General features: G+C 39.5%; 2 protein-coding genes and 1 long non-coding RNA gene across 5 annotated transcripts; all 3 read right to left on the bottom strand.

Moving 5' to 3' along the window:
* Positions 1-3,111: 3,111 nt before the first annotated feature.
* On the bottom strand, positions 3,112-15,132 carry LOC136207986 (uncharacterized). The gene is made up of 3 exons (XR_010676996.1): positions 14,972-15,132; positions 14,731-14,828; positions 3,112-3,388 (listed from the first exon to the last, which is right to left on the bottom strand). It is a non-coding gene; the product is annotated as an uncharacterized lncRNA (long non-coding RNA).
* A 214-nt stretch (positions 15,133-15,346) lies between these two features.
* LOC136209543 (aspartyl protease family protein At5g10770-like) lies at positions 15,347-17,258 on the bottom strand. The gene is made up of 2 exons (XM_066001042.1): positions 16,941-17,258; positions 15,347-16,862 (listed from the first exon to the last, which is right to left on the bottom strand). Exons 1-2 carry the CDS (start codon positions 17,005-17,007, stop codon positions 15,565-15,567), a joined length of 1,365 nt encoding a protein of 454 aa, XP_065857114.1. The 5' UTR covers positions 17,008-17,258; the 3' UTR covers positions 15,347-15,564.
* A 442-nt stretch (positions 17,259-17,700) lies between these two features.
* Positions 17,701-22,588, bottom strand: LOC136209544 (uncharacterized). Of its 3 annotated transcripts, none has more exons than XM_066001045.1 (4): positions 22,297-22,588; positions 21,881-22,202; positions 20,573-21,424; positions 17,701-18,277 (listed from the first exon to the last, which is right to left on the bottom strand). In XM_066001045.1, the coding sequence occupies exons 1-3, from the start codon at positions 22,482-22,484 to the stop codon at positions 20,618-20,620; spliced, it is 1,317 nt and encodes a 438-aa protein (XP_065857117.1). In that variant the 5' UTR covers positions 22,485-22,588; the 3' UTR covers positions 17,701-18,277; positions 20,573-20,617. The 3 variants fall into 3 exon arrangements, with proteins under 3 accessions (XP_065857117.1, XP_065857116.1, XP_065857115.1); XM_066001044.1 differs by lacking the exon at positions 17,701-18,277 and adding an exon at positions 18,334-19,694; XM_066001043.1 differs by lacking the exon at positions 17,701-18,277 and having other exon boundaries at positions 20,411-21,424.

The following is a 22,588-nucleotide window of genomic DNA, read 5'->3' as shown; positions in this document are numbered from 1 at the left end:
TTACTCAGTTATAGATGCTTCGTACCTCAAAGGTTGGTGGTTTATACATTAATGCAATTGATAGATTCAACAACTGAAATTAAAGTTGAACCAAAAAAGAGCAAAAGAGTTATTTTGGAACTGAACTTTTCTTTAACATATACATCAATAATACAACCATGGCCTTTAATAATGTACTAGCTTTAACATCAGCTTCTATAGGAAAACATTCCTTATCATTTGAACTTAAATTTTAAGGAACCCAAAGTTTCTACGGATCTCAATGCCAACTTTTAGGGTAGATGAGGAATGAATGAGAACAAAAAGGAGGGTTTTTGCTAGGAAAAAGTGCATGCACCTGATCACATTTCTTAGGCTTTTAATACACTTGGAGTCCTGAATTTGACCTATAACCGAGTATTTCGTTAGCTTCCTCAATTTGTTTAAATGACGTTATTAATCCTCTAATTTCACGTGGCAAGAGTGATTTGGACAAATTAAAATTGTGTAAATTACAAACTGGCCTAATTGAGAGGTTCAGTTACATATTTAGACTTATTAAAACACCTCTTACAAAACTAGACGCTTTCAAAGTTAACTTTCTTGAAATACCCTTAGTATATATATTATCACTTAACATATTAGTATATATATTATCACTTAACATATTTTGTACGAAGACAACTACGATGTGGTGTTGGTGCGATTTTTGCTGCATTTTTGTGTGATTCAATGGAAAAGGTCGGAAAGAAGGTAAGTTTTAATCTCCTTGCATATTTATGGTTTAATTTAAGGTTTTGGTGCAATTTAGGGTTTACTGGTTTAAGGTTTATGGTTTAGTTTTTCTAGCGATTTAAGACCTTATCACAGTTAGAGTTATGTTTAGTAGCATGTTTATGCATTGGAAATTTATTTGGGATGTATTTGCGTGATTGAATGTGTTAGAAATCCTCTTATCTTAGCAAAAATATGGTTTCGCAGTCATGAAAACCTTTTGTAGCGAAAACAATTGCGGAGGTAATGCATACCAGTCATTTGAATTTCCTCTGCAGTTGCTTCAACTGCGGAAGGTATTTCATGACTGCAAAAATAATTGAGTGGAGGAGTACCTACACTACGAAGGGATTGCAGGAGCTGCGAAATATTTTAAACTTATTGGTTTCGCAGTGCGAAGGAATTTATAATTGTGAAGTAGTTTTGTTTTCTTGTTTTTCTAAATTCCATTTTTTTAATGATGTGAAGGTTTCAACCCAGGATGCTTCTAAGAAGGATTCCAAGAAGAGAAATAGAGGATTATCTCTTGATGATAGTTTTAAAGACATCAAATTTAAGCGTCCCTTAAGCTTGAATACAAAGACATCAATCACGGTGAGGGTTGATATTGAGGTAATGAAGAAAGTGAAGAGTAAACTGTTATAAAAGCAAATGAAATTGTTTAAGATGACTTCTTTCGGGCATTTGGTGGATATGGAACTGTGCATATTATCTACTCCCATATGCCATGGTGTAATAACTAGAGAGATTACTCCACCAAAAGCAAAACATAGAGAGATGTGGTTCAACGTCAAAATAGTTAAACTCAAATTTGAGATTTGGAGTTCGGACTTATCACCAGGTTAAGATTTGGCAATACGAAGCCAATTTTGCAAAGTTGAGTCAATTAAAGAAGAAGAGGAGGAATAAAAAGGAGAAGATAATGCGTCTCCTATGGTGAGGAAAAAGAGGAAGATAGAAGGTGTACAAACAAAGCTGAAAAAAGAGCAGATGGCAAAGCTACGACTTCATCTACTTAAGCTGAAGTCAGAGGTTAAGGCGAAAGTCGTTCCAGAATTGAGGGAAAAAATGAGGGGAAAGTTGATGGCAGAGCTGAGGGAAGAGAACATGAGAGAGAGGGAAAATACTTTGATTACATGAGACCATGAAAGGAAGTCAAGAAGGTATACATGCCTATCAACGTTAAGGAAAATTATTGAATCCTTGGGGCTCTTGATTCGGCGGTGATGCATCTATACATATACAATAGTATGATTGCAAACGATAATGATGCATCTCTAGGCGACTTTCTATCCAGTCACCTCTCGGTCCTTTCTAGGGTCATTGTAAAGTCAGAATATTGTCCGGACTCAAATGATATACGAGCCATAATATGAAGTAGGGTCCATGATGTTCCAAAGCAAATGATGGTCTCAAATGATTGTGGCGTATTCGTTTGTGTTTCGCTCAATACTTATATGATCAAAGGCCTATTACATGTACCCCAACAGATGGATCTTTTTTTCGATATCTTATTGTGCTTGAGGTATTTCATAGGAAAATCTATCTATTGGAATTAGATTAAAAGTGTATATTGTGGTTGATGTTTTGACCATTTAGTATATTATATTCAGGTTTGAGTATTTTATATTATGGCTGATATTGCGATCATTTTAAGTATAAGTATCATATATTGTAGTTGATATTATGATGCATTTTTGGTTTGAGTATTGTATATTATGGTTGATAGTGTGGTTGATATTATAATGCATTTTGAGTATTGTATATTATGGTTGATATAATGGTTGATATTGTGAATATTTTGATGTTTAAGTATTGTTGATAATGATGGGTCGAGTTACTCATTATTCATGTTTTAGTTTCATTATTTTCGCAGTTACTTATACCACTTCGCAGTTTCATTAACTACGAAGGTATTACTTCAACCTAAAGCTTAAATGTGTATATAATACCTCACAGTTTCATTAACTGTGAAAGTATTACTTGAACTACGAAATATTATACCTCCCAGTTTCATCAACTACGGAGGTATTATTTGAATTGTGAAATGAATGTTTTCACAGTTTGTCTGTCTGTTTCGCAGTTTATTCAACTACGAAATTAATGTATACATTTCTGACTATGCAATCACTGCAATGCGAAGTGGTTATTTGAACTGCGATGTGCACTTATATACTACAATTGATGATGACTAAACTTAAGCACATGTAATGAAAGAGATATAATTAAGCACACATATTGAAATATATAATTAAGCTCACATATTAAGTATTGTTGTTTAATATAAGTTCAAACAATACGATAAAAGTTCACACAATGAAAGATTACATCTTCATATCCTAGAGCTTAGATAACTTGCTACTATACTCAGGGGTTCTGTTGTATTCGGTAGCGACCAATGACAATCAACCTAGTATGACTAGTATTCCTTCACCTGATACATGTTCTTGAAATTGGATCTTCATCTTGATATGGTCTTCTATTCTGTCTTCTTGATCGATCGACATGTGTAGAGCCTTTTATAGGAGGGAGAACTTTCATAGGAGGATCACAGTTTGTCCATTCCGACTGGTGTCCAACTGGGTATATAGACCCATCGTAAGATAATTTAAATGCTTTGTTGATGTAGTAACGTCTACACATTGATATGCATTAGTTAGCTGATGCTCAGATAAAACTTTACAAACATGTTTACATGGAAACTGAAAGTTGTCATTTTCTACATGTGCATGTCTTTGCATTTAAGTCGACAATTTCCCCTTTTGTTGAATCGCCGATCTGAAATTTCTGGTTGTTTATTCCATAAAACATACAAGTGACAACTTTGGCTGCATAACTTATCATCTTCTTTTCAGCTCACTATGACAAATGTGATTGTCGTCCTCCTGAAAGCCAAAGTTGCACAAATTACATTACGTGATGGGTTGAAATTCTAATCTGCTAATTATTGTCTCTCGTAAAACCATCTTTGAAGAGTAGCTCTTATGTACTCTACCAACATTGTGATAGGTAAATGTCTACCTATAACCATTAATACGTTCCATGATTCTGCTATGTTTGTGGTCATCATGTTATACCGACGAGAATGCACGTGATCATTTCTCGATGTTGACTTGCTCTAAATATTCTACAGCGGGACCATGTAGTTGTCTTAGTCTAAAAAATGCCTCGTTAAAATCAGAAATTCTATAAGCTTTAACAACTCACTAATACACCTCATCAATCTTGCTATTTTTTTTTTGAAATTCGGCCTTCACATTCATTCTCAGATGCTCACAACAACATATATGTATCGCATTTGGAAACACCTGTTGAAACACCTTTCCACATAATTTTGATTTGACAAAATTATTTAAGTATAATTAAAAACATATTCTAAACACACTAAGTTTAAATGCTTTGATTTATTCTACTAATGTGTTTGTTCAATGTTGAGTTAAATTGTTTATAAGACATAAGGATTAAAAGGCCCAAGCCTAATACAACAGTCAAAGCCCAAGTCAAACAGTTCAATACAACTCGGCCCGCGTTTATCAAAACGATGTCGCTGTGTACCAAAACGCAACTCAGCAAGAGAAGGATCTAGAAGACCTTCAGGGAACAACTTCGGAACGAAGCTGCTGAGTTGGTTCGACAAAGCGTACAAGACAGCAGCTGGCTAAGGAAAACTTCCAGACAAAGTATTTCTACTTTGGGTAAAGTTCAGACGACACAGTATGCTGTCCAGTTGACTTTACCATAAAAGGAGAGACATTCTGCCGAGCTGACCAAAAGCTGACCGATGACAGAAGATACACAAATCTGATTGGCCGAGAGCTTTGAGCAAGTCAGGATGACAACGACAGGAAGCCGTTTCCCTCCAACGGTTATTTCGAAATTCGAAATGACCGATGCCTCAAGACGTCTCTATAAATAGTGCCATCAGAAGCTTCATTCCACACAGAACTTGATCAAGCCATTACGCTGACCAAATTTCTACGCAAGTTCTGCAAGCAAAAAGCAAAGCAAATCTTACACTACAGTTCATATATTTGTGTAAAAGTCTAGAGTGATTATTCAATAGCAATCATTGTTTAGGACAAACACTTATCATTTCTAGAGATTAGAAAGGAGAGGCTGAGTACTCGGTTATAGTACTCAGCGAGAGATTAGGATTGAGTAGAGGTATAGAGGAAGGTACTCTTGTTATACTCAGTTGCTAAGACTGTAAAAAGTTTGAGGCTCTACCTTTAAAGAGCTCAGTAGAGGATTCAAAATCTCGGAACGTGTTCTGGGGACAGGACGTAGGCTTAGAAGAAGCCGAACCTGGATAAATCTGCTGAGTAACGTATTTCTTACCTTAAACTCCTTACATATATTGCTTGCTTAAATAACCAAAAATTGACCAAGTAAAGAGGTCAATCTGAGTTGTGCGCATCGAACATCTGAGCTCAGGAATAGACTTCAAGTGCTATCTCCTGACTCAAGTCAAGAAACTGACCTAGTCACCAGTTGACTAAGCCAGTATCTTACTGATTACTCAGCGCCGCTGTTAAAACCTTTTCTCTTGAGAAAAGAAGTCTGCCCTAAATCTTTAAAAAGTTTAAATAGTTCCTAACCCCCCATTGGAACTATACTTGTAACGTTATAAGGGACCAACAAGTGGTATCAGAGCCTAAAAGCTCACTGTAAAAGGTTTAACAACCTTGAGCTGATCCACACTATGGGCGAAAATAGTACTCGGTTTCTCCCAGGAAACCAAACAACTCAGATATTGCCTGAGGGGCTGTCCATCACTCGGCCTCCCCTATTCTTCGGGTCTAACTATACCTTCTGGAAGAATAGGATGAAAAATTTCATTCAGGCTACAAATATGAGTGCCTGGCTATCTATAGTGCAAGGCCCATTTGTACCTGTCGAAGTTGTGGCTGGCCAAACAGTTGTAAAAGCTGAGGCCAAATGGACAGAGGATGATCTCAAGAAGCTTCAAAATCACGCTTCGGCTATTAATATGCTTCACTGTGCACTCGATGCTGCAGAATATAATAAAATCTCAGGTTGTGAGTCGGCGCAAGAGATCTGGAAGAAGCTGGAGGTCACCTACGAAGGAACCAATAAAGTAAAGGAGTCCAAGGTGAACCAGTAGATGAGACTGTACGAGCTTTTCGAGATGAACAATGATGAGGGGATATCTGACATGAATGCAAGATTTATCAACATCATAAATGAGCTCAAGAGACTTGGGAAGATCTTCACTGAGGAAGAACAAGTCAAAAAGATACTCAGGAGTCTTCCTAAAGACTGGCAAGCAAAGAAGACCGCTGTTGAAGAAGCTCAGGACTTAACCACCTACAAATATGACGAACTCATCGGCTCGTTGCTGACCCATGAGATATCAATGAAAAACTTCGAGGTGAAGGAAAAGTCTGAAGACAAGAAGCAGAAATCTCTTGTTATGAAAGCTGACTCCACTGGAGGAAGCTCAACAGATGATGAGGAGATGGCTATGTTCACAAGGAAGATGAAAAGGCTATTCAGGAAAAATGACAAATATTCTAAGAAGCCTTACAGAAAGTTTGATAAGTATAAAGCTGACTCCAGCGACAGCAAATACAAGAAAGACAACTCAAAGCCTATTACATGCTTTGAATGTCATCAAACTGGCCACATAAAGTCAAGCTGCCCCACGCTGAGGAAAGATAAGAAGAACGGCAAAAAGGCAATGGTGGCTACATGGAGCGACAGTGATGAGTCTTCATCAACAGAAGCTGAGGCTACCGAGTCAGCGAAGATATGCTTCATGGCTGACGAACTTGCTGAGCCGTGCGTTTCTGAGCATACTGACCCCTCCGTTGCATCTAAAGATGAGGAGCAATCAAATGAGGTAATACCACTTTCCCAGCTCAGAAACGAAATGGGTAATGCCCTGAGTGATCTCTATACACTTATCAAAAAGTGTAATAAGAAAATTAGAGCACTCAGCAGGCGCTGTGACGAGGTTGAAGAGGTCAAGCTCAGTGACCTCAGATACCTTCTTCAGGACAACTCGATGTTGCATGATAACATGAAGATCATACATGAGTCTGTCTCTGAAGTCCAATCAGTTTCAAAGAAACTGAGAAAGGACGTCACAACTATCCAGAACCAATTAAAGGTTCCAAATAAAATAAACAGTCCTCTGAGAACTCAGTACCAAGGTACTCGGCAGAGATGGAATCCCCAGCGGAATGTCCAATGTGACTTCTATGGGAAGAAAGGTCACACCACAAAGGTGTGCTGGCATGCTCAGCACTGGGGTGCTGACCAGTCAGCGAGACAACCTAAACAGAAGGTCAGCTGTGACTTCTGTGGAAAGAATGGCCATACTGTCCATGTATGTCGCCATAAAATAAAGTATGATGCTTTACCTGTTGCACCTAACAAGCAAGGACCCAAAAAGAATTGGGTACCTAAAAGTAACTAGTTACAATGCAGGTAAGCCTGAGATGTGCTGAGAAGTCAAAGATGTGGTATATTGACAGTGCATGCTCAAGGCATATGGCCGGTGATGAAACTCAGTTCATCACGTTTGAGCGTAAACGAGGAGGAAGTGTAAGTTTTGGAGACAACAAAAAGGATACCAGCCACTAACCGAGGATGATCCACACTCTGTAACCGCTGACCAAGAACCAGCTGCTGAGTCATTCACTAAAAGGCTGACCAAGAGTAAGAGTGAACCTAAGATTACTTTCACTGACCAGTCTACTTCTGCAGAGATTGTTGAAACACAGACAGCACAAGACATAAATCTACCGAAAGAGATAAGGATTCCAAGAGGGCACTCAGAGAGTGCAATCCTTGATTCTGCTGGGAATACCCTGATGACAAGGAATCAACTCAGGAGGTACCTCAACAATGTAGCCTTCGTCTCAGTACAGGAACCTAAGAACTTCGCTGATGCTGAGGAAGATGAATTCTGGATGAGCGCAATGCAAGAGGAACTCGATCAATTCAGAAGAAACGATGTATGGGAGCTAGTGCCACATCCAAGGAGTCAGAAGACCATTGGAACAAGATGGGTCTTCCGCAACAAAATGGATGAGCAAGGAAATGTAGTCAGGAACAAAGCAAGGCTTGTAGCTCAGGGCTACAGTCAGCAAGAAGGTATTGACTACGGTGAGACCTTTGCCCCAGTGGCAAGGCTAGAAGCTATTAGGATCTTATGTGCATATGTATCTTACATGAACTTTAAATTATTCCAAATGGATGTTAAGAGTGCATTTCTTAATGGAGTTATAAACGAGGAAGTTTATGTTAATCAACCTCCAGGGTTTGAGGATCCAAAATTCCCAATTTATAAACTCAAAAAGGCTCTGTACGGCCTCAAGCAAGCACCACGTGCTTGGTATGAGAGGCTAACCAGTTTCCTGCTGACTAGAAATTATGTCAGGGGCAAAGCTGATACAACCTTATTCATTAAGAGAAAGGGTAAAGATACCCTGCTGGCTCAAATTTATGTTGATGATATAATATTTGGTGCAACTAACGAATCAATGTGCGCAAGGAATTTAGCAAACAAATGCAGACTGAGTTTGAAATGTCGATGATGGGAGAACTCAACTTCTTCCTCGGACTTCAAATAAAACAAGGAAAGAATGGCATCTTCATCAGTCAAGCTAAATATGCCAAGGAGATATTAAAGAAATATGACTTGGAAAATTGCAAGCCAATATCCACTCCTATGGGCACTGACACTGTCCTCTGCGCTGACGAGAATGGTAAGTCAGTAGACAGCAAATTGTATCGAGGTATGATAGGCTCTCTACTTTACTTAACAGCCAGTAGATCGGACATTCAGTTCTCAGTATGCTACTGTGCTAGATATCAATCTAACCCTAAGGAATCTCATTACATAGCTGTAAAAAGAATCCTTAGATACTTGCAAAGCTCAGTGAACGCAGGTTTATGGTATCCCAACACACATGGCTTTACACCCGTTGGATACATTGACGCTGACTATGGTCGAGACAAGCTAGAACGGAAAAGCACCTCTGGAGGATGTCATTTCTTAGGAAGCTGTCTTGTGTCTTGGTTCAGCAAGAAGCATGCATCAGTAGCCTTGTCTACCACTGAAGCTGAGTACATTGCTGATGGTCACTGTGTTGCTCAAGTCTTATGGATTAAGCAATAGCTTGAAAACTATGGTGTTCAAACAAAGACAATTGAGGTCAAATGCGACAACAAAAGTGCAATTGATCTATCAAAGAACCCAATTCAACACAACAGAATGAAGCATGTCATCATAAGGCATCACTTCATTAGAGACCATGTACTCAAAGGTGAAATAAAGCTGACTTACGTCCCAACGGATGAGCAGCTTGCAGATATCTTCACAAAGCCACTGGCTCGTGAACAGTTCAGCATACTGGGAGAATCCATCGGTATGTTTAATCCTCTTCAGTAAATTCCTGTACTAAATGAATATGCATGCTGAGTGAATTACTAAGCTGAATGATTGTCTTTGCTGAGTACTCATTGAAATTGATTAAACAGCAAATACTGAGTAAATTTGCACACTGAGTAAGTTAGTTTAAACTTAGAAATCATCCCTTTATGCAATACTGACCACTCAGAATATCAAACGCTTAGTATTCTAAACGCTGAGTGTTAGATCCATTAGAATAAATGCAAAATCACGCGTATAGCCACCTAGGATGACGTACATGCCGAATGTGTCATAAATGCCAGGAACATTGTCGGTTCACAATCCTGAGGCAAAACTGACACATGGATTCGATAAGATCCATTCTCCACCGCTATAAATAATGGGTAAATCCCCATTGTTTCCTCTTTACGTTTATCGAATCTCCTGGCAAAGAACTCTCTCTCTAAAAACCTTCTAAGCTTTCCCATCTTCAACTATGACTAAAGTTTCATTCAACATTTTCGGTGCCGGCCACCCTAAGCCCAGCTCCGATGAAACCTCCAGGCAAACCTCTGTGCCAGAATCTACCAAGGTCACTACGCCGAGCAAAGGAAATACTAGCCAAACCTTATCTGGTAAGGAAAAGCCTGACAAAGTCAGGACCTATTCAAAGGTCTTCGAAAACGTCCGAGAATGGAAGGTTGAGCCCTCAAGATGGGTATCTGAAGCATTCGTACAATCCGAACAACCCTTCTGTGAGTGGATTTCACAGAATGGATGGACTGAGCTGTTTTCAATTAGGGATCCCACCTATCCTGACCTTGTAAAGGAGTTTTACCACAACCTTCGCGTTGCTGATGATAACCAGGACTACCTGGTAACCGTGGTAAAAGGGAAAACCATTTTCATCAACCCTCTCTACCTAGGAAATCTGCTCAAGTTAAAAACTGAGGGAGCAAGGCTAAGGAGATCTGGAGATCAGGACAAAACTGGGTACTTGGTCAACTTCTGTAAGCCTGAAGGCCACTCAGGAGAAGTATCCAGTTCCTTCATGGGTCAGCACCAGAAGATGGCTCATTATCTGCTGAGTTATTTTATCTATCCCAAGATTAACTGCACCACCTCAGCAACAAACTTCGAGCAATGCTTCATCTGGCATATGCTGACGTACAAGCCAATCAACATGCCAGTATTCCTCATTGCTGGCTTCCTAAGGAGTACCGAAACTCTAAGGCTAGGATCGCTCATCACCAGGATCCTCATTGATCATCAGATAGACCTGACTGATGAAGTAAAAGCTAAAGGATCTAAGATCACAGCAGCTTCGCTGAGAGCGTTGAAGTTCGGTCAGCCTCTGAAGAAAGGAAAAGCTGCTGCTGCTGGACAAGCTGAGGAAACAGTTGTTCCACAGAAAGGGAAAAGAACTAAGGCCCCAGCTTCTCGTAAGAGGAAAGCTATTGAGACTCCTTCATATGATACTGAGTCTCCAGCTAAGAGGCAAAAGTCAGCTGGTACTAAGGGTCAGGAGAGACCTAAGTCAGCTGAGAAAAGGGGCAGGCACGTTGAGCCTGAAACTGAGGAAACTAATGAGCAACCTCAGAAGAAGCAGAAGTCTTCTACACTGACTCCCCTCGATGCTATCCCTACTGACATTGTTGTGCCTGGTGACTCTCACTACACACAGTGTTTAGGAACTGTGTCTGAGGAACAAGAAGAAGAGGTGCATCTGGACGACCAGTTTATTGCACAAGTTGAGGAAGAACTAGATGGTGATAGTTCAGAAGATGACGAAGAAGAAGAGGCCAGCGGTCAGGATGACGCTGAGGATAATGAAGAAACAACCAGTGAGGTTGCAGCTGAGCAAGCCAATACTGTGTTGGCTGCTAGAGAAGAACAAGAACTTGACCAACACAATGTTGATCAAGTCCAAGAGCAAGCTGACCAGCTAAATACCGAGCAAGAAGAATCTTCTCCATCTCACTCAGGAGAATCTATTCAAGCTGACGTTCCTCCTCGCAGAAGAAGATTGGTTAAAGCAAGTGAAAAGACAGTCAGTGAGCCTCCTATACAACCACCAACTCTTCCTAACTTCGTTATTCAAAAGCCAACCCAGGACCCTTCTGCAGTTAAGCTAAAAAATTTCAAACGACAACCTCCTTCTACTACATCGGCATCTATAGAAAAGCAAGCCTCTGTTTCTTCCCAACAGGAACATGCCGACTTACATGCTTCTGCCAACTCAACAAGTCAGGTTGAGACGGCTACTGTCAATGCTGTCCATCCAAGCATTGTGCTGACTCCAAATACATCTGCCCCCGTCAGCACAGACAGTATTCGAGTTTCTACTTCTCCAATTAATCTATCTGCCGATCAAACTTGTCCTCAAATCAACCAAATGCAGATTGAAAACACCACTCCAGTCACTAACCATGTCATTCCTTTGACTCCTCCTCCCACCGGTCATACTGATGCAACTGGACAACTGAATGAAGGTTCTTTAAGCTACATGAATGTCACTGAGCATCATCGACTCAGTCCAAACCTTGATCAAAGACCTTCAACAATCGTCTACTCCTGCTGCTGAGTCTTCTAATGTAGAGACTACTCAGCTTTCCCAAGTAACTCAGCTTCTGAACGAAGTCAAGGGATTTAAGGACTTGCTGAGTATCATCATCTCCTATCAAACACAGCAAGCTAAGCAGGATTCCATTGCAAAGCTGGCTGAGATCCAGCTGACAACTGTTCAACACTTAAACGCTCTACAACAACAAGTTCAGACCTTGTCAACTGTGAACACACGCTACGCTACCTCTAATGAAGTCAAGATGCTCTTTGCTCAGCTTCACACCGAGAAAATCAAAACCAACGAGCAAATGGCTTCCTATTCTCAGTGCTCAGTTGAGCAAATTGGTGAGGCTGTTCGATTGCTGAATCTGAACATGCAAGAGATGGATACTGATGCTATGAAACAGAATGAAATGCTGTCCATCACCAGAAAAACCTTCAATCACATTCGTCATAGCAATGTTCAGCGTCAATACTATGACACCTACTTACTCAAAACATTCCATCAAGTCATTGCTGGCCTGACCGATGCACTTACATGGATAGGCAAAGCTGAAGCCTTCACAGTCAGCATGATCAGCGTTGCTGAGCTTAAAATACCTACCGAGGTCTCAGATAATGGAGTGGCTATTTTTGATGGTGTCAATGAAAGCGCCGATCGACTTAAAGCGCTGTCCACAGAACTAACCAGAGCTGTCTTAACCGACACCTTTAGGATTCCCCCTCCCGTTGCTGACAAAACGGGGGAGAAAGCACAAGCGAGAACACAGCATGAGTCTAGTCAGTCCAAGCAGAAGAAAAAGAAATAGATATAGGCTAGCTCAGTATAGGCTAAGTATTTATGCCTGTCTTTAATTTTTTTTTGTCTTGTTTGTAAACACTGACTACCTACATTAAATATCATACTTGCATCTTATGTTCAAACTCTGAGTTATGAATTATTTTTATACGATGCTGTGTATTATGTCATTATGTATCTTCAATTGAATCAGCATTGTTTAAATGCTTATAAAATTCATTGATTGAACCAAATGCTGATAACATGTTTTACATTGACTTATATATAGTCTTATAAAACTCATTGAACAACAAATTACTCTGCGCCCTCTGAATGATAAAACCTTCCGCTTAAACACTGAGTAAAAGAGAATATGTTCCATGAGCTGACCTATATCTGAAAACTGACCTTAGACTTACTCGATTAAACCTTTAAATGTTTAGAGTAAAACTAAGTCAGTAGCTCAACCCTTACGAGGGAGTTGGCTAAGTTATATTAGGTCAACTATCATGGGGGAGCTCAACACTGAGTTCCTCGCTGAATAGTTTTGCCAACATCAAAATGGGGGAGTTTGTTGAAACACCTTTCCACATAATTTTGATTTGACAAAATTGTTTAAGTATAATTAAAAATATATTCTAAACACACTAAGTTTAAATGCTTTGATTTATTCTACTAATGTGTTTGTTCAATGTTGAGTTAAATTGTTTATAAGACATAAGGATTAAAAGGCCCAAGCCTAATACAACAGTCAAAGCCCAAGTCAAACAGTTCAATACAACTCGGCCCGCGTTTATCAAAACGATGTCGCTGTGTACCAAAACGCAACTCAGCAAGAGAAGGATCTAGAAGACCTTCAGGGAACAACTTCGGAACGAAGCTGCTGAGTTGGTTCGACAAAGCGTACAAGACAGCAGCTGGCTAAGGAAAACTTCTAGACAAAGTATTTCTACTTTGGGTAAAGTTCAGACGACACAGTATGCTGTCCAGTTGACTTTACCATAAAAGGAGAGACATTCTGCCGAGCTGACCAAAAGCTGACCGATGACAGAAGATACACAAATCTGATTGGCCGAGAGCTTTGAGCAAGTCAGGATGACAACGACAGGAAGCCGTTTCCCTCCAACGGTTATTTCGAAATTCGAAATGACCGATGCCTCAAGACGTCTCTATAAATAGTGCCATCAGAAGCTTCATTCCACATAGAACTTGATCAAGCCATTACGCTGACCAAATTTCTACGCAAGTTCTGCAAGCAAAAAGCAAAGCAAATCTTACACTACAGTTCATATATTTGTGTAAAAGTCTAGAGTGATTATTCAATCATCTAAGGTGTGTTAGCAATCATTGTTTAGGACAAACACTTATCATTTCTAGATATTAGAAAGGAGAGGCTGAGTACTCGGTTATAGTACTCAGGGAGAGATTAGGATTGAGTAGAGGTATAGAGGAAGGTACTCTTATTATACTCAGTTGCTAAGACTGTAAAAGGTTTGAGGCTCTACCTTTAAAGAGCTCAGTAGAGGATTCGAAATCTCGGAACGTGTTCCGGGGACAGGACGTAGGCTTAGAAGAAGCCGAACCTGGATAAATCTGCTGAGTAACGTATTTCTTACCTTAAACTCCTTACATATATTGCTTGCTTAAATAACCAAAAACTGACCAAGTAAAGAGGTCAAGCTGAGTTGTGCGCATCGAACATCTGAGCTCAGGAATAGACTTTAAGTGCTATCTCCTGACTCAAGTCAAGAAACTGACCTAGTCACCAGTTGACTAAGCCAGTATCTTACTGATTACTCAGCGCCGCTGTTAAAACCTTTTCTCTTGAGAAAAGAAGTCTGCCCTAAATCTTTAAAAAGTTTAAATAGTTCCTAACCCCCCCCCTTGGAACTATACTTGTAACGTTATAAGGGACCAACAACACCAAGTTCAAACAACTGCGGAACAGGGCAAAAAACTGCGAAAGAAATGTGCTTCGCATCTAATGTAACTGTGAAGTCAATTCGTTTCGTAGTTCTTCGCTGTTAAATTAATTGCGAACCCTCTTCTCATAAAGCCTATACCTAAATGCGGAGGCTTGTGCTTCGCAGTTTACGATTTTGCAGAGCAAAAGCATAAATTGGAAACTCATCGGGTTGGATAAACCCTCCAAATTTCAGTTCTCAAGGTGAAAACTAACTTAAAAATTAAAATACACAGAACTATACTATATAAAGGGATTTTATGTATGTAAAATCAGCAAAATACTTACATGAAGTGTTTGGAACTTAGATTGATGTCTGAAATTGAAGTTGGATTGCATAGGATGAGAAGTGAAGTGAAGTATAACTATACACGTCAAGTGATAATCTACAAACTAAGAGTATTTCGATAAAGATAATTTGGAAGTCTTTATGCTTATTAAAATGTGTTGTAATGAGTCTAAATATGTAAATAAACAGGTTAAGATTAACAGGTCACTAATAAATCATTTTAAACATAATGATTCATACCGTCGAATTTTTGGACCAAATTCAAGTGGCTCTCCTATCTTTTAAAAACCTTTTTTCGTGAGGACCAGCAAAGCTCTATGTATCTGCAAGAATCTGCGATTGCTACAGTAGACAGTTACAGGAACTCCATTTAATGCAGGTGGATAGATCTCATTTTCATACTAAACTCTGCTTTAATTTGTGAATTATATGAGTAGGGTAAGAAGATATTATATTTAATAGGCGTCAAACTTTGGTGCCACCTATATTATTGAAAGCTGGCTGTATTTGACTAATTGCTAATCTATTTTGAAGTTTTACTTTTATGCCCAAATGAAAGATATTCTAGTTACTTGTTCAACAGAACTATTCATCTGCATAAGAGATTGTAAGGACTAAATCAATCATTTAGTAATATTTGCAATTAAGAGGCACTTATAATACTGTATACACAGCTTTTACATGATAGGTAATTCCAATACAAGCATTATTAATTTTATCATATATATACCATCCCTGAATTCACATGAGCCATTGAGTTTTGGCACATGTCAACACTAATTCTATTTGTATAGCGTTGAGTTTATTGATTCTTAGTAGTTGATGTTGACCAATCAATGACAGCCGCCAGGGGCGAAGCCGATTCGAGAAGCCGAGACATCGTAGGCAATGTTATATGTTTGTTGCTGATGATTTCCAATAATAGCAATTTGGTTGCTGCTTGCAAAGGCTAAACAAGTGACACCTTTGTCAGCTTCTATCAGGCTGTTTGCAGCCCCAACTGATAGGCTTGCTCCTCCTTCAAAAACCAATTGAATCACAGGTGCTGTCGACATACTCTTCGGACTTCCCTTGAAGCATGTGTCCAGTATGGAATATGCAGGAGCTTGTGCATACTTCTTTGACATGATCTCGACGAAGGCCTGACGCAATGCAGTATACATCGCAGATGGAAGCCGTGTGATGACTGTTCCTGAGTCTATGATGGTGGGGACCTGGTATCCAGCAGCACTCAATCTCAGAGGCCTACCAGCAACAGTAATTGCGGAGAATCTCAAAAAGTATAAGCTGGGATTCTGAGAGTCTGTGCGCATGGGTGTGAACTTGTAGGCGGATGGAGAAATCTTCCCAATGGACAAGAAACCGCCTGCAGAAGAGGAGGAAGTAGCTGTTGGAAGGCAGTAGGAGAAGGCATATCCATACCTTGTTGACAACTGGGCTAACATCGATAGCTTGTCCCGGGCTAGCCCTACAATACCAGCTGCTCTTCCAAATAACCCCTCATTGTCCTGTCCACATCCGTAGGTGAAACGAGGCAAGGTCTGTGACGGTGCTAAGGTCAGTAGATCTTGACTCAGGTAACCCATTGAGTAAGACGAATCACCATAGCTGGCTGTGTACACACACCTCCCGGAAGCAGTACAAGCAGGGTCGTTTAAGGTGGCCGACTTGAGCGAAGAGCACTCAGGAGTGCCACATGATAGACTTCTATAGCTACTTGATGCAGAGGGTTCAAACAGAGGGCCAACCTGATTATGACAGTATATAACACAAGGATTGCACTGAAGCCAGGAGAGAGAGCTACCTGTGTCCAGAATCATGGCGTAGTACTTGGGAGGGGAACCAAGGCCTAACTTTACATAATAATTACCAGACCCAATAGACAAACCGGAATTCAATGGTACACCGGCTAAATGCGGTTCCAGAAGGTGCCCCGATTTCGATTTGTGATGATGGGATGCAGGAGCACCCTTTACACTTTTCTTCCCCTGCATCATCCTACTGAGAGACTTAGCACGATGTTCATCACGAGAGAGGACATCAAAGAGAGACAAGGAAGAGTTTGGAGAGAGAGAGGAGCTACGCCCTCGAACATGATACAAGTTCAGCTGTATGCTCGACTGATTGCCTTCTGCAAAATATTAATTGCTATGTTAATTACAAAAGTACAACACTACCAAAAGCTTATGGAGTAAAGAAAATTACATGCCTAGAAATTCAGCAAATGAAGATGTTGCAAGGACCATAAAGAAACCAAGAAACCAAATTGACCCCATCTCTCAGTCAGGTATTTCCTCAGGTCATGCTCCTCCTAATTATACTAATACAAGGTAGCTCAAAAAATGATAATTAGATGTTAGAAGTCTGAAGATAAATAGTGTTATGGGACATAAACGATAATTATGATTAATAAGTTGGGGAAATGTTAAATGCTGTCATACTCTGCCAACTAACAAAGTAGTTAATTATATGGTGGGGTTGGGAGGTGGCATTTATATTTATCACATATGCAATATCTTGGGAGTTAAAAGCAGACAAGAAATTAGCCAACTTCACTTGTACCATCTCAGAAATGCACCCAAGTGGCTAGTTATGCTGCCTATAGGATAGTTTCTCACTTGTGGGTTCCAACATTTACAAATGTTTTTTGTGTATATTCTTCATCATAATATAAAAACAAAAGCATAAATCACTTTCATGGCAGCTCCAAAAGCCGTGGGCCAAAGTGATATGGATGGAGTGAAACTAGTCATAAAAGTTGTCAATTCAAGGGACCAAGTCTAAAATAACAAAAGATTCCATGATATGGTATCTGCTAAACTTAGGGCTGTAGTTACTGTTTGCTGTTGCTTCTAGTTGTTTGATGGTAGCTGATTCCAAAATAGCTATCATCAACAATTGTTTCTCAATCCTAATCGCACATTTTATATCTATTGTTTAGAGTAAAACAACAAAAATGAGCTACAGAACGAACCAAACGGGCATCATTAGAGTGTAAATATAAACCAACCTGCAATAATTCATTTTGATATTAAAAAAAAACTAAGTGCTATGCGAGGAAGCTTGTCTCCAGGGACTTTTTTGCAGTAACTTGGAAATTGGAACGTATATGTAGCTGATAACAACAACCCAGGTATGACCGAGTAGATAGTAAGGAAAAGCCTGTCAACAATCACAAACATAGGAAGGCAATTTTCCCCATTCTAGACTAGAAGAATAAAACCAAGAAGTAGAACCAACGTAAAAAGCAACTTCCACAGACATTATCTGGGGATAAATTTTCTGATTCCATTCTTACATTTAATCCATGGAACTCCCAACTAACTATGTAGCTGCTTTACAATGTGAATATGAAATTATAGGCACGCAGCAGGGCCTGTGTCCCCGTGGGGACTTCAACCATATAGCTCAGTAAGGAAAAGCCAACATATCAATCATTCATCAAGTAGTTCAATCCTCGTTTCGGTTAGTCTGTCACCTCAAGGAATAAAGAAAGTAATGATTCTTTCTGAGCTGAAAAGCCTTTACCAGAAAACTCCACCATCTCTGCATATAAAACTACCACTTGTTTCAACCTTGGAATGAATTTCGTCAACATTCAAGAGTTAATCGGCAACTAATGTCAAAAAGATATTTCACATAACATATAGGTCAGACAATTATGCAAAACACAAAAAGAAAAAAGAGTACAACTCCGTGAAAGTGAGATGCACCAACACCAACACCACCACTCAAGGAAGAAGCTCAATAGCTTCTGCTGTTTCAGAAACGATACTTGTAACTCAAAAACAAGGGGGTCATTTTGGTGTAGGTAACCTATTAGAAAGCTAAATAGCAAAATAACACTTTTACAAGACAAGCACTAATGCTTATGTCACTAAAATGTGCTCTTACTTTGACAGTTTCCAAAGATGCCAAAGGTCCCTATATGTGGTTATAAAGTAGCTAAATCCTTTCTTCACAACACCTGAACAGTTTCAAGGGTTACCTTAAAAACATGTTTGTAAAGGCCAGCATTCACCAGTATGCACAAACCTGTCCACATCCTTGCACCTTAGCATATACCATCATTAGTCAGATGGCCATACTGAGAGATCTAAAATATGCTCAGAAAGACGGGGACTCCTCCTAGCTACGATTGGTAAAAAATACAGTACAGTTCTTTCTCCCATTCTAGTTTGCCATGACTCTATTGGAAGGCACTTACGGTTTCAAACAACCCCATATCTCTTTCACATGAACAACGAATATGATTTGCCAGTATGAAGTTTCCACCATAAACTACAATTTATGGATGTCCAAAGTAGCGTGACAAAACATGTAGATCTGCATATATCTGGAGAAATAATTTGGACCATTTTTGTTATTGACAAGGACGATTCAACAACTCCCAAGTTGCATGCTCCCCCTAACTTCTAATTTCACCATATCTTTCAAGTTCTCATGAAAGAAATTGAGGTGGGATAAGGCTACAAGTTTCAGAAGCTGCAAATGATGCATCAATCTCAGGAGTTAATTGAGAACATAACAAGAATTTGGCTAGTTAACTGCTCAGTTGCTGGTGTTTGTTACCCGAGGGAGCTGGACTAGAGCTAAGTAATTACTTTGTCAGCAGTTAATTTGTTAGTCAAAATCTATTTCACCAAGTTCTTGTAAGAAATTGAAGCCAAAAGCTGTAATTGACATAATAGGATAATCAACAACAACAAAGAATGAGCCCACTTTCTTCAATTGGTCGGCTTTTTCTACAATTGCTTCCATTTTCAAGACGTCCACACACTGTCATAGTTGTCTCGTCTTCTTTACATCTCTTACTCTTCTTCCCTCCCTTCATTTTTAAGTCTCTTTTTCTACAATTTCTTCCATTTTCAAGAAGTCCACACACTGTCATAGTTGTTAAAGGCGCACTAAGGAGTTAGGAGGTCCTGGAGCCTAGGCGGAAGGCGCAAGGCTCAAGCGCGCCCTGATGAACAAAAGGCACAGAAAATGAAAAAAAAAATAGATACAAAATCTAATAACCAATATTTGATACTAATGTCACTTATACTCTATTAGTAGTTAATAAAAACATAACATTAAAATTCAAAAACGTCAAAAACACCAAGTTAAGTGTTAACGACAGTAAGATACTAAAACTGCAGCAAACCTTGCAAAGGTTGCTTGTGTTGCACTGCAAAAGGAGCCCATCTTCTTTACATCTCTTACTCTTCGTCCCTCCCTCCATTTTTAAGTCTCTTTTTCTTCTTTTTGACTTGAATCAATAGATTCTTTACATCTCTTACTCTTCTTCCCTCCCTCCATTTTTAAGTCTCTTTTTCTTCTTTTTGACTTAATCAATAGATTAGATTTAAGTTAACTAAATAGGATAAGTGGTCGAGATTAATAACCTTTTATTTTGATGAGAGCAGTAAAAAATATTCAAAACCTAATCATTAATCAAAATGCAGAAGAGGCATGCCTGAGGAGAGCCTGCAAAGCCCAGGCGAGGCTCACACCTAGGACTTGTTAGGTGTGAGACCTTGAGCCTCGCCTAAGGCAAGCCTTTAACAATTATGCAGACTGTTACACTCCCTGTGTTAGAATCCTAAATTCATTCATGAGCATGCACTTAATATATTCTGAACAATAGTGTACTATAACAATTAATTGTATCATTTGAGAACAGAAGTTGAAACAATATATGACCAAAAAATATAATAAACATCGGTAGGCAAGTCCACCTTCATAAAGGAGAAAAAAGGACAAACTAGTTTACAATCCTATTCCAAGGCGTATTTAAACACAAATTCAAAGAATTAAAAGTTGCTTAATTGGATAATAATCTAAAAATGCAAGACACACCTGGAGTTTTACATAGGCAAAAAAATAAATGTGAATACAAGTGCATCATCGCCGAAAAGCATTGCCATCCCCCGCTTCAGACCTTCCCTGAGAATAGTATGCTCGACGACGAACGCTTTCCTCAATGGTGGAGCTTCCCCCCTTCTCAGCACCATAAACATTTCTTTGAGCTGCATCTAAGAAGTTCTTACCACCAGGTACACTAGCTCGTGCAGCTTCCTGTGCATCATCCTCCTCAGCCCTTCTCAAACGTTTCCACCTCTGCTCTTCATGCAACTGAGCATTCTCTTGCATCTCTTGCAACTTAGCAGCTCGTTCTTCTTCTGAAAGTTTAGCAGCAATTTTGTGGCGCTTATAGTGTGAATCATGCTGGACTTTCGCAGATGAGTTATAAGATCTTACTTCGTTAGAACTTATGGTTCCCCTATCCTTTCTATTGGTAGAACTTCGATGTTCCGACTGGTCATCAAAAGAATGCCTCTCTCTCTTCAACTTGTCATTGTTCTTCCAGGTAGTATCTTTATCATAATCTTTTGCAGCTTTTGAGTCTGAGAAGCGATTGGGAAACTGATCATCCCTATTGCTGGAACCCCTGTGACTGTTCTTTCTTCTTTGATTTTCCATTTCACTTGAATTTTCATCTCGAGCCCCTCTTGCATTATAATAATGATCATCATGTTTAGATCTCCTACGTTGGCTCTTATCTCCTCTCCTGTCCCTATCAGCATGTACATCTTTCAAATCCAATTGTTCTTTGGATGGTGAATGTTTGGGATGCCTTGCATCACCATGACTATGCTTTTTCCGGTGTTCTCTTTTATCGTCAGATTTCCCTTCTTTAGTTGCTTCAGCCTATAAAAGAATAGATTAGAATAACAATTTTTATTCAACCGAATAATGTTCATTTCTCTTCACCATTAGAGAAAATGAACTGACATTGCTGTCTGCTTACTTCTCCCAAAAATATGAAATTTATTTAAAGTTTAAGCTATGGTAAGAAAATGATTGGGAATAGTATCATTCTTTTTGAGGTTTGTAATTAAGTAAGCTCTTTGTATAAAGTACAAAACTTACTCTTATGTACTTCCAAATCTAATTGTCATTTGAATACAAAAGAGAAGACTCCTTACATGATACAGTGATGTGATTTCTCTACATTAAGACAAAGCTAAAATCGGTCTATTGCAAAAATTGAGAGCAATACATAAAGGCTTTCCAGCTGGGAATTTCAAATTTCTTTTGAATCCCTGCATCAGGCTTGTTATCAAGATTTAACCCGGAAATAAGGTAGAAAGATGTAGAATTTACCGATTTCCGAATGAGGGCCATTTGGACGGGGTTATTCTTGATGCGGGCAAGGGCTTCCTGCTCCCGCTGGCGAATTAGTAGCAGAGGATCGGAATGAAGTTTCCTCCAAGCGTCATTTGCAGAATGAGGCTTGTCCTCGAAAAGGGCTCCCGGACCAGACGGCTGCTTGGCAGCCGAAGAGGATGCATCATTGGTCTTGTCGGCGTTGGGAGTGGATTCTTCAAGCGTCTGGAACGCTACTCCCGATCCTCCAGCAGAACTACTGCTGCCCTTTCCTACGGCCAATCCGGAGTCATACAGAAATTCCAATCTCTCCTGCCTCCTGCCATGCCAGATTTGATGTTAAATATATAACAAAAAGAATGAAATGAACTCTATTTTAAAGAACCCAAATTAAAAATAAATAAAGAACATACGGGACGAGACCGGCTTGTTCCTGGAGGAGACGGAACTCGGAACGTTCGCGTTCTTCCTGAATCTGCTTGCGGAGCTCTTCCAATTTCTTCTCCTCTGCGTCATGCTTCTGTTCCGCTTTCCAGACGTTCTCTATATTTCTCAGGCTCCCCGTGTGCCATCCTTTCTTGTTTAGAAACTTCAACGCCATACTTCAAACACGATCCTCTCTCTGTCAGTCTTAGCTTCTTTGCAGATCAATCGAAGGATTGAATTTGATTGAATGATGGCAAAGGGCAGATATTGGTTATTGTT

Source organism: Euphorbia lathyris, chromosome 10 (assembly GCF_963576675.1).
Source record: "Euphorbia lathyris chromosome 10, ddEupLath1.1, whole genome shotgun sequence".
Taxonomy (NCBI): domain Eukaryota; kingdom Viridiplantae; phylum Streptophyta; class Magnoliopsida; order Malpighiales; family Euphorbiaceae; genus Euphorbia; species Euphorbia lathyris.
This window is presented reverse-complemented; position numbering and strand designations above follow the sequence as displayed.

Bases quoted from the DNA above. Each gene is read 5' to 3' on its own strand.
- LOC136209543 (XM_066001042.1), bottom strand. From the start codon at position 17,007: ATGGGGTCAATTTGGTTTCTTGGTTTCTTTATGGTCCTTGCAACATCT. The intron at 16,863-16,940 runs GCATGTAATTTT...AATATTTTGCAG, and splicing joins TTCATTTGCTGAATTTCTAG to AAGGCAATCAGTCGAGCATA.
- LOC136209544 (XM_066001045.1), bottom strand. From the start codon at position 22,484: ATGGCGTTGAAGTTTCTAAACAAGAAAGGATGGCACACGGGGAGCCTG. The intron at 22,203-22,296 runs GTATGTTCTTTA...CTGGCATGGCAG, and splicing joins GAACAAGCCGGTCTCGTCCC to GAGGCAGGAGAGATTGGAAT. The intron at 21,425-21,880 runs GTAAATTCTACA...ATTCTTTTATAG, and splicing joins TGGCCCTCATTCGGAAATCG to GCTGAAGCAACTAAAGAAGG.